This window comes from Stigmatopora argus, chromosome 17, assembly GCF_051989625.1.
Source record: "Stigmatopora argus isolate UIUO_Sarg chromosome 17, RoL_Sarg_1.0, whole genome shotgun sequence".
Lineage (NCBI taxonomy): Eukaryota > Metazoa > Chordata > Actinopteri > Syngnathiformes > Syngnathidae > Stigmatopora > Stigmatopora argus.
In genome coordinates this window covers 12,746,018-12,761,408 of record NC_135403.1, presented here as the reverse complement: position 1 = coordinate 12,761,408, position 15,391 = coordinate 12,746,018, and the positions used below count along the sequence as shown (strand labels likewise).

General features: G+C 40.3%; 1 protein-coding gene across 2 annotated transcripts in view; it reads left to right on the top strand.

Annotated features, from left to right (window-relative positions):
- Window positions 1-15,066, top strand: part of LOC144091613 (cadherin-20-like) — a 63,289-nt gene extending 48,223 nt beyond the window's left edge. For both annotated transcript variants that reach the window (XM_077624098.1, XM_077624099.1), the window contains 2 exons: window positions 13,386-13,637; window positions 13,758-15,066. In XM_077624098.1, the coding sequence (XP_077480224.1) occupies window positions 13,386-13,637; window positions 13,758-14,263 (758 nt within the window). In that variant the 3' untranslated portion in view covers window positions 14,264-15,066. The remainder of the gene's footprint in view (window positions 1-13,385; window positions 13,638-13,757) is intronic.
- Window positions 15,067-15,391: the final 325 nt, after the last annotated feature.

Genomic DNA, 15,391 nt, shown 5'->3' with positions numbered 1-15,391 from the left:
TTGGGGCATTCTCCAACTTAACGATGACTTTATTTTGTTCCTACTGGTTACCATTTGCTTGGTTGGTGTCCCTGGAAAAATATGTCCTTGGAAAGAGATGTCCTTGGAAAAATATCCTTGGCATTACCACTTGCTTGGTTGGTGTCCTTGGAAAAAGATTTCCTTGGAAAGAGATGTCCTTGGAAAGAGATGTCCTTGTAAAAAGATATTCTTGGCGTTTTCACAATGTTTGCTTCTTTTTTCTTTATGTAATGCAACATACATTCATTAATGATGCCTAAGGAGGTATTTTCAATGCCGATTCAAGATCCATTCTGCCAAATGTAATCCGAAGAAAAGGCAAGACGATGTCCTTCTGGGCTGTTTGTATTATTCGGGGCAATGTCATTCTTCTAAGGTGAAATTTATCTTCTTCTTCTTCTTACTAAGTAAATACTGTATGGAAATATAATCTATCTACACTCTCTAAATGGGTAAATACTTGAAGCACTCACCTGTATTGTACTCACCTTTAAAATAGCTCTTCTCCGCTTGATCTTAATTCCCAAAAAATTCCATGAGAGATCTGTAAAGGTCCATGAAGTTTAAGTGAACCCGCCAGCCAAACACATTGTATACCATAGCTCTCCTTATACCAGGCCTTGCTTGCAATAAAACCACGAGACTAAGCTATCGTAAAAGGTCTTTGCTTTGGGTCTAATCATGTTGCTATCCAGAGGAATCTTCTACCTACAGTCCGAGATCCAGACCTTTGGGGCATTCTCCAACTTAACGATGACTTTATTTTGTTCCTACTGGTTACCATTTGCTTGGTTGGTGTCCCTGGAAAAATATGTCCTTGGAAAGAGATGTCCTTGGAAAAATATCCTTGGCATTACCACTTGCTTGGTTGGTGTCCTTGGAAAAAGATTTCATTGGAAAGAGATGTCCTTGGAAAGAGATGTCCTTGTAAAAATATATTCTTGGCGTTTTCACAATGTTTGCTTCTTTTTTCTTTATGTAATGCAACATACATTCATTAATGATGCCTAAGGAGGTATTTTCAATGCCGATTCAAGATCCATTCTGCCAAATGTAATCCGAAGAAAAGGCAAGACGATGTCCTTCTGGGCTGTTTGTATTATTCGGGGCAATGTCATTCTTCTAAGGTGAAATTTATCTTCTTCTTCTTCTTACTAAGTAAATACTGTATGGAAATATAATCTATCTACACTCTCTAAATGGGTAAATACTTGAAGCACTCACCTGTATTGTACTCACCTTTAAAATAGCTCTTCTCCGCTTGATCTTTATTCCCAAAAAATTCCATGAGAGATCTGTAAAGGTCCATGAAGTTTAAGTGAACCTGTCAGCCAAACACATTGTATACCATAGCTCTCCTTAAACCAGCCCTTGCTTGCAATAAAACCATGAGACTAAGCTATCTTAAAAGGTATTGGCTTTGGGTCTAATCATGTTGCTATCCAGAGGAATCTTCTACCTACAGTCCGAGATCCAGACCGATGGGGCATTCTCCAACTTAACGATGACTTTATTTTGTTCCTACTGGTTACCATTTGCTTGGTTGGTGTCCTTGGAAAAATATGTCCTTGGAAAGAGATGTCCTTGGAAAAATATCCTTGGCATTACCACTTGCTTGGTTGGTGTCCTTGGAAAAATATGTCCTTGGAAAGAGATGTCCTTGGAAAGAGATGTCCTTGGAAAAATATCCTTGGCATTACCACTTGCTTGGTTGGTGTCCTTGGAAAAAGATGTCCTTGGAAAGAGATGTCCTTGGAAAAAGATATCCTTGGCGTTACCACTTGCTTGGTTGGTGTCCTTGGAAAAAGATGTCCTTGGAAAAAGATCCTTGGAAAAAGATATCCTTGGCGTTACCACTCGCTTGGTTCGTGTCCTTGGAAAAAGATGTCCTTGGAAAGAGATGTCCTTGTAAAAAGATATTCTTGGCGTTTTCACAATGTTTGCTTCTTTTTTCTTTATGTAATGCAACGTGCATTCATTAATGATGCCTAAGGAGGTATTTTCAATGCCGATTCAAGATCCATTCTGCCAAATGTAATCCGAAGAAAAGGCAAGACGATGTCCTTCTGGGCTGTTTAACCTATTCGGGGCTGGGCAATGTCATTCTTCTAAGGTGAAATCCATCTTCTTCTTCTTCTTACTAAGTAAATACTGTATGGAAATATAATCTATCTACACTCACTAAATGTGTAAATACTTGAAGCACTCACCTGTATTGTACTCACCTTTAAAATAGCTCTTCTCCGCTTGATATTTATTCCCAAAAAATTCCATGAGAGATCTGTAAAGGTCCATGAAGTTTAAGTGAACCCGCCAGCCAAACACATTGTATACCATAGCTCTCCTTATACCAGGCCTTGCTTGCAATAAAACCACGAGACTAAGCTATCGTAAAAGGTCTTTGCTTTGGGTCTAATCATGTTGCTATCCAGAGGAATCTTCTACCTACAGTCCGAGATCCAGACCTTTGGGGCATTCTCCAACTTAACGATGACTTTATTTTGTTCCTACTGGTTACCATTTGCTTGGTTGGTGTCCCTGGAAAAATATGTCCTTGGAAAGAGATGTCCTTGGAAAAATATCCTTGGCATTACCACTTGCTTGGTTGGTGTCCTTGGAAAAAGATTTCCTTGGAAAGAGATGTCCTTGGAAAGAGATGTCCTTGTAAAAAGATATTCTTGGCGTTTTCACAATGTTTGCTTCTTTTTTCTTTATGTAATGCAACATACATTCATTAATGATGCCTAAGGAGGTATTTTCAATGCCGATTCAAGATCCATTCTGCCAAATGTAATCCGAAAAAAGGCAAGACGATGTCGTTCTGGGCTGTTTAAATTATTCGGGGCTGGGCAATGTCATTCTTCTAAGGTGAAATCCATCTTCTTCTTCTTCTTACTAAGTAAATACTGTACGGAAATATAATCTATCTACACTCACTAAATGGGTAAATACTTGAAGCACTCACCTGTATTGTACTCACCTTTAAAATAGCTCTTCTCCGCTTGATCTTAATTCCCAAAAAATTCCATGAGAGATCTGTAAAGGTCCATGAAGTTTAAGTGAACCCGCCAGCCAAACACATTGTATACCATAGCTCTCCTTATACCAGGCCTTGCTTGCAATAAAACCACGAGACTAAGCTATCGTAAAAGGTCTTTGCTTTGGGTCTAATCATGTTGCTATCCAGAGGAATCTTCTACCTACAGTCCGAGATCCAGACCTTTGGGGCATTCTCCAACTTAACGATGACTTTATTTTGTTCCTACTGGTTACCATTTGCTTGGTTGGTGTCCCTGGAAAAATATGTCCTTGGAAAGAGATGTCCTTGGAAAAATATCCTTGGCATTACCACTTGCTTGGTTGGTGTCCTTGGAAAAAGATTTCCTTGGAAAGAGATGTCCTTGGAAAGAGATGTCCTTGGAAAAATATATTCTTGGCGTTTTCACAATGTTTGCTTCTTTTTTCTTTATGTAATGCAACATACATTCATTAATGATGCCTAAGGAGGTATTTTCAATGCCGATTCAAGATCCATTCTGCCAAATGTAATCCGAAGAAAAGGCAAGACGATGTCCTTCTGGGCTGTTTGTATTATTCGGGGCAATGTCATTCTTCTAAGGTGAAATTTATCTTCTTCTTCTTCTTACTAAGTAAATACTGTATGGAAATATAATCTATCTACACTCTCTAAATGGGTAAATACTTGAAGCACTCACCTGTATTGTACTCACCTTTAAAATAGCTCTTCTCCGCTTGATCTTTATTCCCAAAAAATTCCATGAGAGATCTGTAAAGGTCCATGAAGTTTAAGTGAACCTGTCAGCCAAACACATTGTATACCATAGCTCTCCTTAAACCAGCCCTTGCTTGCAATAAAACCATGAGACTAAGCTATCTTAAAAGGTATTGGCTTTGGGTCTAATCATGTTGCTATCCAGAGGAATCTTCTACCTACAGTCCGAGATCCAGACCGATGGGGCATTCTCCAACTTAACGATCACTTTATTTTGTTCCTACTGGTTACCATTTGCTTGGTTGGTGTCCTTGGAAAAATATGTCCTTGGAAAGAGATGTCCTTGGAAAAATATCCTTGGCATTACCACTTGCTTGGTTGGTGTCCTTGGAAAAATATGTCCTTGGAAAGAGATGTCCTTGGAAAGAGATGTCCTTGGAAAAATATCCTTGGCATTACCACTTGCTTGGTTGGTGTCCTTGGAAAAAGATGTCCTTGGAAAGAGATGTCCTTGGAAAAAGATATCCTTGGCGTTACCACTTGCTTGGTTGGTGTCCTTGGAAAAAGATGTCCTTGGAAAAAGATCCTTGGAAAAAGATATCCTTGGCGTTACCACTCGCTTGGTTCGTGTCCTTGGAAAAAGATGTCCTTGGAAAGAGATGTCCTTGTAAAAAGATATTCTTGGCGTTTTCACAATGTTTGCTTCTTTTTTCTTTATGTAATGCAACGTGCATTCATTAATGATGCCTAAGGAGGTATTTTCAATGCCGATTCAAGATCCATTCTGCCAAATGTAATCCGAAGAAAAGGCAAGACGATGTCCTTCTGGGCTGTTTAACCTATTCGGGGCTGGGCAATGTCATTCTTCTAAGGTGAAATCCATCTTCTTCTTCTTCTTACTAAGTAAATACTGTATGGAAATATAATCTATCTACACTCACTAAATGTGTAAATACTTGAAGCACTCACCTGTATTGTACTCACCTTTAAAATAGCTCTTCTCCGCTTGATATTAATTCCCAAAAAATTCCATGAGAGATCTGTAAAGGTCCATGAAGTTTAAGTGAACCCGCCAGCCAAACACATTGTATACCATAGCTCTCCTTATACCAGGCCTTGCTTGCAATAAAACCACGAGACTAAGCTATCGTAAAAGGTCTTTGCTTTGGGTCTAATCATGTTGCTATCCAGAGGAATCTTCTACCTACAGTCCGAGATCCAGACCTTTGGGGCATTCTCCAACTTAACGATGACTTTATTTTGTTCCTACTGGTTACCATTTGCTTGGTTGGTGTCCCTGGAAAAATATGTCCTTGGAAAGAGATGTCCTTGGAAAAATATCCTTGGCATTACCACTTGCTTGGTTGGTGTCCTTGGAAAAAGATTTCCTTGGAAAGAGATGTCCTTGGAAAGAGATGTCCTTGTAAAAAGATATTCTTGGCGTTTTCACAATGTTTGCTTCTTTTTTCTTTATGTAATGCAACATACATTCATTAATGATGCCTAAGGAGGTATTTTCAATGCCGATTCAAGATCCATTCTGCCAAATGTAATCCGAAGAAAAGGCAAGACGATGTCCTTCTGGGCTGTTTGTATTATTCGGGGCAATGTCATTCTTCTAAGGTGAAATTTATCTTCTTCTTCTTCTTACTAAGTAAATACTGTATGGAAATATAATCTATCTACACTCTCTAAATGGGTAAATACTTGAAGCACTCACCTGTATTGTACTCACCTTTACAATAGCTCTTCTCCGCTTGATCTTTATTCCCAAAAAATTCCATGAGAGATCTGTAAAGGTCCATGAAGTTTAAGTGAACCTGTCAGCCAAACACATTGTATACCATAGCTCTCCTTAAACCAGCCCTTGCTTGCAATAAAACCATGAGACTAAGCTATCTTAAAATGTATTGGCTTTGGGTCTAATCATGTTGCTATCCAGAGGAATCTTCTACCTACAGTCCGAGATCCAGACCGATGGGGCATTCTCCAACTTAACGATGACTTTATTTTGTTCCTACTGGTTACCATTTGCTTGGTTGGTGTCCTTGGAAAAATATGTCCTTGGAAAGAGATGTCCTTGGAAAAATATCCTTGGCATTACCACTTGCTTGGTTGGTGTCCTTGGAAAAATATGTCCTTGGAAAGAGATGTCCTTGGAAAGAGATGTCCTTGGAAAAATATCCTTGGCATTACCACTTGCTTGGTTGGTGTCCTTGGAAAAAGATGTCCTTGGAAAGAGATGTCCTTGGAAAAAGATATCCTTGGCATTACCACTTGCTTGGTTGGTGTCCTTGGAAAAAGATGTCCTTGGAAAAAGATCCTTGGAAAAAGATATCCTTGGCGTTACCACTCGCTTGGTTCGTGTCCTTGGAAAAAGATGTCCTTGGAAAGAGATGTCCTTGTAAAAAGATATTCTTGGCGTTTTCACAATGTTTGCTTCTTTTTTCTTTATGTAATGCAACGTGCATTCATTAATGATGCCTAAGGAGGTATTTTCAATGCCGATTCAAGATCCATTCTGCCAAATGTAATCCGAAGAAAAGGCAAGACGATGTCCTTCTGGGCTGTTTAACCTATTCGGGGCTGGGCAATGTCATTCTTCTAAGGTGAAATCCATCTTCTTCTTCTTCTTACTAAGTAAATACTGTATGGAAATATAATCTATCTACACTCACTAAATGTGTAAATACTTGAAGCACTCACCTGTATTGTACTCACCTTTAAAATAGCTCTTCTCCGCTTGATATTTATTCCCAAAAAATTCCATGAGAGATCTGTAAAGGTCCATGAAGTTTAAGTGAACCCGCCAGCCAAACACATTGTATACCATAGCTCTCCTTATACCAGGCCTTGCTTGCAATAAAACCACGAGACTAAGCTATCGTAAAAGGTCTTTGCTTTGGGTCTAATCATGTTGCTATCCAGAGGAATCTTCTACCTACAGTCCGAGATCCAGACCTTTGGGGCATTCTCCAACTTAACGATGACTTTATTTTGTTCCTACTGGTTACCATTTGCTTGGTTGGTGTCCCTGGAAAAATATGTCCTTGGAAAGAGATGTCCTTGGAAAAATATCCTTGGCATTACCACTTGCTTGGTTGGTGTCCTTGGAAAAAGATTTCCTTGGAAAGAGATGTCCTTGGAAAGAGATGTCCTTGTAAAAAGATATTCTTGGCGTTTTCACAATGTTTGCTTCTTTTTTCTTTATGTAATGCAACATACATTCATTAATGATGCCTAAGGAGGTATTTTCAATGCCGATTCAAGATCCATTCTGCCAAATGTAATCCGAAGAAAAGGCAAGACGATGTCCTTCTGGGCTGTTTGTATTATTCGGGGCAATGTCATTCTTCTAAGGTGAAATTTATCTTCTTCTTCTTCTTACTAAGTAAATACTGTATGGAAATATAATCTATCTACACTCTCTAAATGGGTAAATACTTGAAGCACTCACCTGTATTGTACTCACCTTTAAAATAGCTCTTCTCCGCTTGATCTTTATTCCCAAAAAATTCCATGAGAGATCTGTAAAGGTCCATGAAGTTTAAGTGAACCTGTCAGCCAAACACATTGTATACCATAGCTCTCCTTAAACCAGCCCTTGCTTGCAATAAAACCATGAGACTAAGCTATCTTAAAAGGTATTGGCTTTGGGTCTAATCATGTTGCTATCCAGAGGAATCTTCTACCTACAGTCCGAGATCCAGACCGATGGGGCATTCTCCAACTTAACGATGACTTTATTTTGTTCCTACTGGTTACCATTTGCTTGGTTGGTGTCCTTGGAAAAATATGTCCTTGGAAAGAGATGTCCTTGGAAAAATATCCTTGGCATTACCACTTGCTTGGTTGGTGTCCTTGGAAAAATATGTCCTTGGAAAGAGATGTCCTTGGAAAGAGATGTCCTTGGAAAAATATCCTTGGCATTACCACTTGCTTGGTTGGTGTCCTTGGAAAAAGATGTCCTTGGAAAGAGATGTCCTTGGAAAAAGATATCCTTGGCGTTACCACTTGCTTGGTTGGTGTCCTTGGAAAAAGATGTCCTTGGAAAAAGATCCTTGGAAAAAGATATCCTTGGCGTTACCACTCGCTTGGTTCGTGTCCTTGGAAAAAGATGTCCTTGGAAAGAGATGTCCTTGTAAAAAGATATTCTTGGCGTTTTCACAATGTTTGCTTCTTTTTTCTTTATGTAATGCAACGTGCATTCATTAATGATGCCTAAGGAGGTATTTTCAATGCCGATTCAAGATCCATTCTGCCAAATGTAATCCGAAGAAAAGGCAAGACGATGTCCTTCTGGGCTGTTTAACCTATTCGGGGCTGGGCAATGTCATTCTTCTAAGGTGAAATCCATCTTCTTCTTCTTCTTACTAAGTAAATACTGTATGGAAATATAATCTATCTACACTCACTAAATGTGTAAATACTTGAAGCACTCACCTGTATTGTACTCACCTTTAAAATAGCTCTTCTCCGCTTGATATTAATTCCCAAAAAATTCCATGAGAGATCTGTAAAGGTCCATGAAGTTTAAGTGAACCCGCCAGCCAAACACATTGTATACCATAGCTCTCCTTATACCAGGCCTTGCTTGCAATAAAACCACGAGACTAAGCTATCGTAAAAGGTCTTTGCTTTGGGTCTAATCATGTTGCTATCCAGAGGAATCTTCTACCTACAGTCCGAGATCCAGACCTTTGGGGCATTCTCCAACTTAACGATGACTTTATTTTGTTCCTACTGGTTACCATTTGCTTGGTTGGTGTCCCTGGAAAAATATGTCCTTGGAAAGAGATGTCCTTGGAAAAATATCCTTGGCATTACCACTTGCTTGGTTGGTGTCCTTGGAAAAAGATTTCCTTGGAAAGAGATGTCCTTGGAAAGAGATGTCCTTGTAAAAAGATATTCTTGGCGTTTTCACAATGTTTGCTTCTTTTTTCTTTATGTAATGCAACATACATTCATTAATGATGCCTAAGGAGGTATTTTCAATGCCGATTCAAGATCCATTCTGCCAAATGTAATCCGAAGAAAAGGCAAGACGATGTCCTTCTGGGCTGTTTGTATTATTCGGGGCAATGTCATTCTTCTAAGGTGAAATTTATCTTCTTCTTCTTCTTACTAAGTAAATACTGTATGGAAATATAATCTATCTACACTCTCTAAATGGGTAAATACTTGAAGCACTCACCTGTATTGTACTCACCTTTAAAATAGCTCTTCTCCGCTTGATCTTTATTCCCAAAAAATTCCATGAGAGATCTGTAAAGGTCCATGAAGTTTAAGTGAACCTGTCAGCCAAACACATTGTATACCATAGCTCTCCTTAAACCAGCCCTTGCTTGCAATAAAACCATGAGACTAAGCTATCTTAAAAGGTATTGGCTTTGGGTCTAATCATGTTGCTATCCAGAGGAATCTTCTACCTACAGTCCGAGATCCAGACCGATGGGGCATTCTCCAACTTAACGATGACTTTATTTTGTTCCTACTGGTTACCATTTGCTTGGTTGGTGTCCTTGGAAAAATATGTCCTTGGAAAGAGATGTCCTTGGAAAAATATCCTTGGCATTACCACTTGCTTGGTTGGTGTCCTTGGAAAAATATGTCCTTGGAAAGAGATGTCCTTGGAAAGAGATGTCCTTGGAAAAATATCCTTGGCATTACCACTTGCTTGGTTGGTGTCCTTGGAAAAAGATGTCCTTGGAAAGAGATGTCCTTGGAAAAAGATATCCTTGGCGTTACCACTTGCTTGGTTGGTGTCCTTGGAAAAAGATGTCCTTGGAAAAAGATCCTTGGAAAAAGATATCCTTGGCGTTACCACTCGCTTGGTTGGTGTCCTTGGAAAAAGATGTCCTTGGAAAAAGATCCTTGGAAAAAGATATCCTTGGCGTTACCACTCGCTTGGTTCGTGTCCTTGGAAAAAGATGTCCTTGGAAAGAGATGTCCTTGTAAAAAGATATTCTTGGCGTTTTCACAATGTTTGCTTCTTTTTTCTTTATGTAATGCAACGTGCATTCATTAATGATGCCTAAGGAGGTATTTTCAATGCCGATTCAAGATCCATTCTGCCAAATGTAATCCGAAGAAAAGGCAAGACGATGTCCTTCTGGGCTGTTTAACCTATTCGGGGCTGGGCAATGTCATTCTTCTAAGGTGAAATCCATCTTCTTCTTCTTCTTACTAAGTAAATACTGTATGGAAATATAATCTATCTACACTCACTAAATGTGTAAATACTTGAAGCACTCACCTGTATTGTACTCACCTTTAAAATAGCTCTTCTCCGCTTGATCTTTATTCCCAAAAAATTCCATGAGAGATCTGTAAAGGTCCATGAAGTTTAAGTGAACCTGTCAGCCAAACACATTGTATACCATAGCTCTCCTTAAACCAGCCCTTGCTTGCAATAAAACCATGAGACTAAGCTATCTTAAAAGGTATTGGCTTTGGGTCTAATCATGTTGCTATCCAGAGGAATCTTCTACCTACAGTCCGAGATCCAGACCGATGGGGCATTCTCCAACTTAACGATGACTTTATTTTGTTCCTACTGGTTACCATTTGCTTGGTTGGTGTCCTTGGAAAAATATGTCCTTGGAAAGAGATGTCCTTGGAAAAATATCCTTGGCATTACCACTTGCTTGGTTGGTGTCCTTGGAAAAATATGTCCTTGGAAAGAGATGTCCTTGGAAAGAGATGTCCTTGTAAAAAGATATTCTTGGCGTTTTCACAATGTTTGCTTCTTTTTTCTTTATGTAATGCAACGTACATTCATTAATGATGCCTAAGGAGGTATTTTCAATGCCGATTCAAGATCCATTCTGCCAAATGTAATCCGAAAAAAGGCAAGACGATGTCCTTCTGGGCTGTTTAAATTATTCGGGGCTGGGCAATGTCATTCTTCTAAGGTGAAATCCATCTTCTTCTTGTTCTTACTAAGTAAATACTGTATGGAAATATAATCTATCTACACTCACTAAATGGGTAAATACTTGAAGCACTCACCTGTATTGTACTCACCTTTAAAATAGCTCTTCTCCGCTTGATATTTATTCCCAAAAAATTCCATGAGAGATCTGTAAAGGTCCATGAAGTTTAAGTGAACCCGCCAGCCAAACACATTGTATACCATAGCTCTCCTTAAACCAGGCCTTGCTTGCAATAAAACCACGAGACTAAGCTATTGTAAAAGGTCTTTGCTTTGGGTCTAATCATGTTGCTATCCAGAGGAATCTTCTACCTACAGTCCGAGATCCAGACCGATGGGGCATTCTCCAACTTAACGATGACTTTATTTTGTTCCTACTGGTTACCATTTGCTTGGTTGGTGTCCTTTGAAAAATATGTCCTTGGAAAGAGATGTCCTTGGAAAAATATCCTTGGCATTATCACTTGCTTGGTTGGTGTCCTTGGAAAAAGATTTCCTTGGAAAGAGATGTCCTTGGAAAGAGATGTCCTTGTAAAAAGATATTCTTGGCGTTTTCACAATGTTTGCTTCTTTTTTCTTTATGTAATGCAACGTACATTCATTAATGATGCCTAAGGAGGTATTTTCAATGCCGATTCAAGATCCATTCTGCCAAATGTAATCCGAAGAAAAGGCAAGACGATGTCCTTCTGGGCTGTTTGTATTATTCGGGGCAATGTCATTCTTCTAAGGTGAAATTTATCTTCTTCTTCTTCTTCTTACTAAGTAAATACTGTACGGAAATATAATCTATCTACACTCACTAAATGGGTAAATACTTGAAGCACTCACCTGTACTGTACTCACCTTTAAAATAGCTCTTCTCCGCTTGATCTTAATTCCCAAAAAATTCCATGAAAGATCTGTAAAGGTCCATGAAGTTTAAGTGAACCCGCCAGCCAAACACATTGTATACCATAGCTCTCCTTAAACCAGCCCTCGCTTGCAATAAAACCACGAGACTAAGCTATCATAAAAGGTCTTGGCTTTGGGTCTAATCATGTTGCTATCCAGAGGAATCTTCTACCTACAGTCCGAGATCCAGACCGATGGGGCATTCTCCAACTTAACGATGACTTTATTTTGTTCCTACTGGTTACCATTTGCTTGGTTGGTGTCCTTTGAAAAATATGTCCTTGGAAAGAGATGTCCTTGGAAAAATATCCTTGGCATTATCACTTGCTTGGTTGGTGTCCTTGGAAAAAGATTTCCTTGGAAAGAGATGTCCTTGGAAAGAGATGTCCTTGTAAAAAGATATTCTTGGCGTTTTCACAATGTTTGCTTCTTTTTTCTTTATGTAATGCAACGTACATTCATTAATGATGCCTAAGGAGGTATTTTCAATGCCGATTCAAGATCCATTCTGCCAAATGTAATCCGAAGAAAAGGCAAGACGATGTCCTTCTGGGCTGTTTGTATTATTCGGGGCAATGTCATTCTTCTAAGGTGAAATTTATCTTCTTCTTCTTCTTCTTACTAAGTAAATACTGTACGGAAATATAATCTATCTACACTCACTAAATGGGTAAATACTTGAAGCACTCACCTGTACTGTACTCACCTTTAAAATAGCTCTTCTCCGCTTGATCTTAATTCCCAAAAAATTCCATGAAAGATCTGTAAAGGTCCATGAAGTTTAAGTGAACCCGCCAGCCAAACACATTGTATACCATAGCTCTCCTTAAACCAGCCCTCGCTTGCAATAAAACCACGAGACTAAGCTATCATAAAAGGTCTTGGCTTTGGGTCTAATCATGTTGCTATCCAGAGGAATCTTCTACCTACAGTCCGAGATCCAGACCGATGGGGCATTCTCCAACTTAACGATGACTTTATTTTGTTCCTACTGGTTACCATTTGCTTTGTTGGTGTCCTTGGAAAAATATGTCCTTGGAAAGAGATGTCCTTGGAAAAAGAGATCCTTGGCATTACCACTTGCTTGGTTGGTGTCCTTGGAAAAAGATGACCTTGGAAAGAGATGTCCTTGGAAAGAGATGTCCTTGGAAAGAGATGTCCTTGTAAAAAGATATTCTTGGCGTTTTCACAATGTTTGCTTCTTTTTTCTTTATGTAATGCAACGTACATTCATTAATGATGCCTAAGGAGGTATTTTCAATGCCGATTCAAGATCCATTCTGCCAAATGTAATCCGAAGAAAAGGCAAGACGATGTCCTTCTGGGCTGTTTGTATTATTCGGGGGCAATGTCATTCTTCTAAGGTGAAATTTATCTGCTTCTTCTTCTTACTAAGTAAATACTGTACGGAAATATAATCTATCTACACTCACTTAATGGGTAAATACTTGAAGCACTCACCTGTACTGTACTCACCTTTAAAATAGCTCTTCTCCGCCAAAAAAATTGATGAGATCTTTGCAGTTTGATGAAGGTGAAGTGAAGATTATGAAAATCAAGAAGCATCCTCTTCCTCTTCTTTGTTTTTTGAGTTGAGTGTCCCTCCGCTTGCAAGTTTGCGTGCGAATTTCATTATTTTTACGAACAATTTTTACTTACTTGGAAAATGGAAGTGGAAAATACCATGTGCACTGAAGTAGTGAAGTGGTGAGGCATGACTGTACATTGAAATCAAATAAATCCTATCTGGCAAAAAACATATTTCCAAATGATGTTGAATTTTACCTATCTTCTGTTTATCAGACAACACGGCGTGGGTGCTGACGCGTCGCAGCGGCTGGTCCCAGCGCCAACAGAGCGTCTTTTACCTCGCCATCACAGTGACGGATGGGGAGGCGCCCCCTCGTACCAGCACTTCTACGCTGAGCATCCGCGTGTGTGCTTGCGACCGCTACGGGAGCGTGGTGACCTGCGACGCTGAAGCGTACACTCTGCCCGCCGGCCTGGGCCGGGCGGCGCTTATCGCCATCTTGGGCGCCATACTTGTCCTACTGGGTGCGTGCGTTTCTTAGAGAACGTCAGGAATTTACATGCGTTTCTCACTAGTCCACATCCAAGTGGACCTGTATCTCTGTCAAAGTAAGCTAACAAGCTCACTTTTTTCCGTTTTGTCAGTGATGGTCCTGCTAATGCTATCTCTGCGCACGCACCGCAAGAAACCGTACCTCGGCGACCAGGAGGAGAATGTCCACGAGAACATTGTCCGCTACGATGACGAAGGCGGCGGCGAGGAGGATACGGAGGCCTTCGACATCGCCGCCATGTGGAACCCGCGGGAGGTGCTCCCCCACCCAGGCGAGACGCGACAGGACATGCTCCCAGAGATCCGGAGTTTGTCCCGCTACGTCCCGATGCAGAATGCCGGAGGGGGCGGCGTTCACGGCTACGTGTTGTCCAAGCTCCTGGAAGCTGATGACGACCCGCGGGCACCGCCCTACGACTCGTTGCAGACATACGCCTACGAGGGCGAGGGATCGGTAGCCGAGTCGCTGAGCTCTCTGCAGTCGGGCGCGTCGGGCGGGGACCACGAGTACGACTACCTCAACGAGTGGGGACCGCGCTTCAAGAAGCTAGCTGAGATGTACGGCGTGCTGGATGCTAAGCACCCTGCCGTGTGGTAGCTGCACCGCATTTGAGAACAGTCCGGAAGTAACATAATAGCGCTAAACTGGCTGAATCCATTGATGGACTGTGGCAACCGACTTTGGATTCCAGAGTGTACTTAGTAAAAATGGGCGCTAACTTATCGGGAGAGTAATTCAATGCGCTAATTTATTTGAGGACGTCAAAAAGTAGCGCTTGGATGGAGATTTTTGGAAAAAACGCAAAAGGACCAAGATGGATAATTACCAAGGCCATCAACAAGCGCCGCCTTGATGGAGATTCCGCAAAATTGTGAAAGAACTCAACAATTCACAATTAGTTATACCGGTTTCAGATTTTGGGCATCTGTAAGCTATAAACTAATTGGTGCTTGGATACATAATGAGCATAAAGATTAAGATTCTTACCTCATTTGCTGCCATTGACATTGCTGGACGTCAAATCCACTTGAAATGGGAAAAAAAAACATTCTCGACCTAAATCAAACCTGGAAAACACATTGCACAAGGTCAGCACATTGCTTCTCACCACTAATGTCATCGATCCTGATAGTCGTTTCAATATCAGTGCAAAACTGTACGCAAGTCAAGCCAACTTTAAAAGCCCACGTGAACAAGAGCGACCAAAAAGCTAATGTACGTCTATTTATGTCTGAGTTAATTTATTTGCGCTCATTAAAACGGGACGTTCCGACAAGCCTTTCATTTGGTTGAGTCAGCAGAGTCCGACGGACAGACGCTGTCATCTGCATTAAGTGAGAGTTGTATAAAAAAAAACGGGTTGCGATATCTCACAAAAGAGCACCAAGAGGAAGCAACAAATCTTTACGATGGTACTTTCTCATCTTTTTACTTGAACTTGTGCGGGCGTTCATGCTACGCTAAACTAGTGTGTGAATGTCAGTACTTTTTTGTATTCTTGCTAATAAAACATTAGAAAGCTGGTATGGTGTCCTAATTACGTTTTGGAATTTAACTCATCTTTCAGTGCTGTTGATGATGATAGACCATACAAATGTGTGGCTACTTAATACTAACCTTGAAGGTGAGGGTGAAGTAAAATAACCTGTTGATTGAAAATCTAATATTTATTCATGTGAAATTAAAACCGTGATTTTTAATGACGCACTTGTGACGATGCTCGCC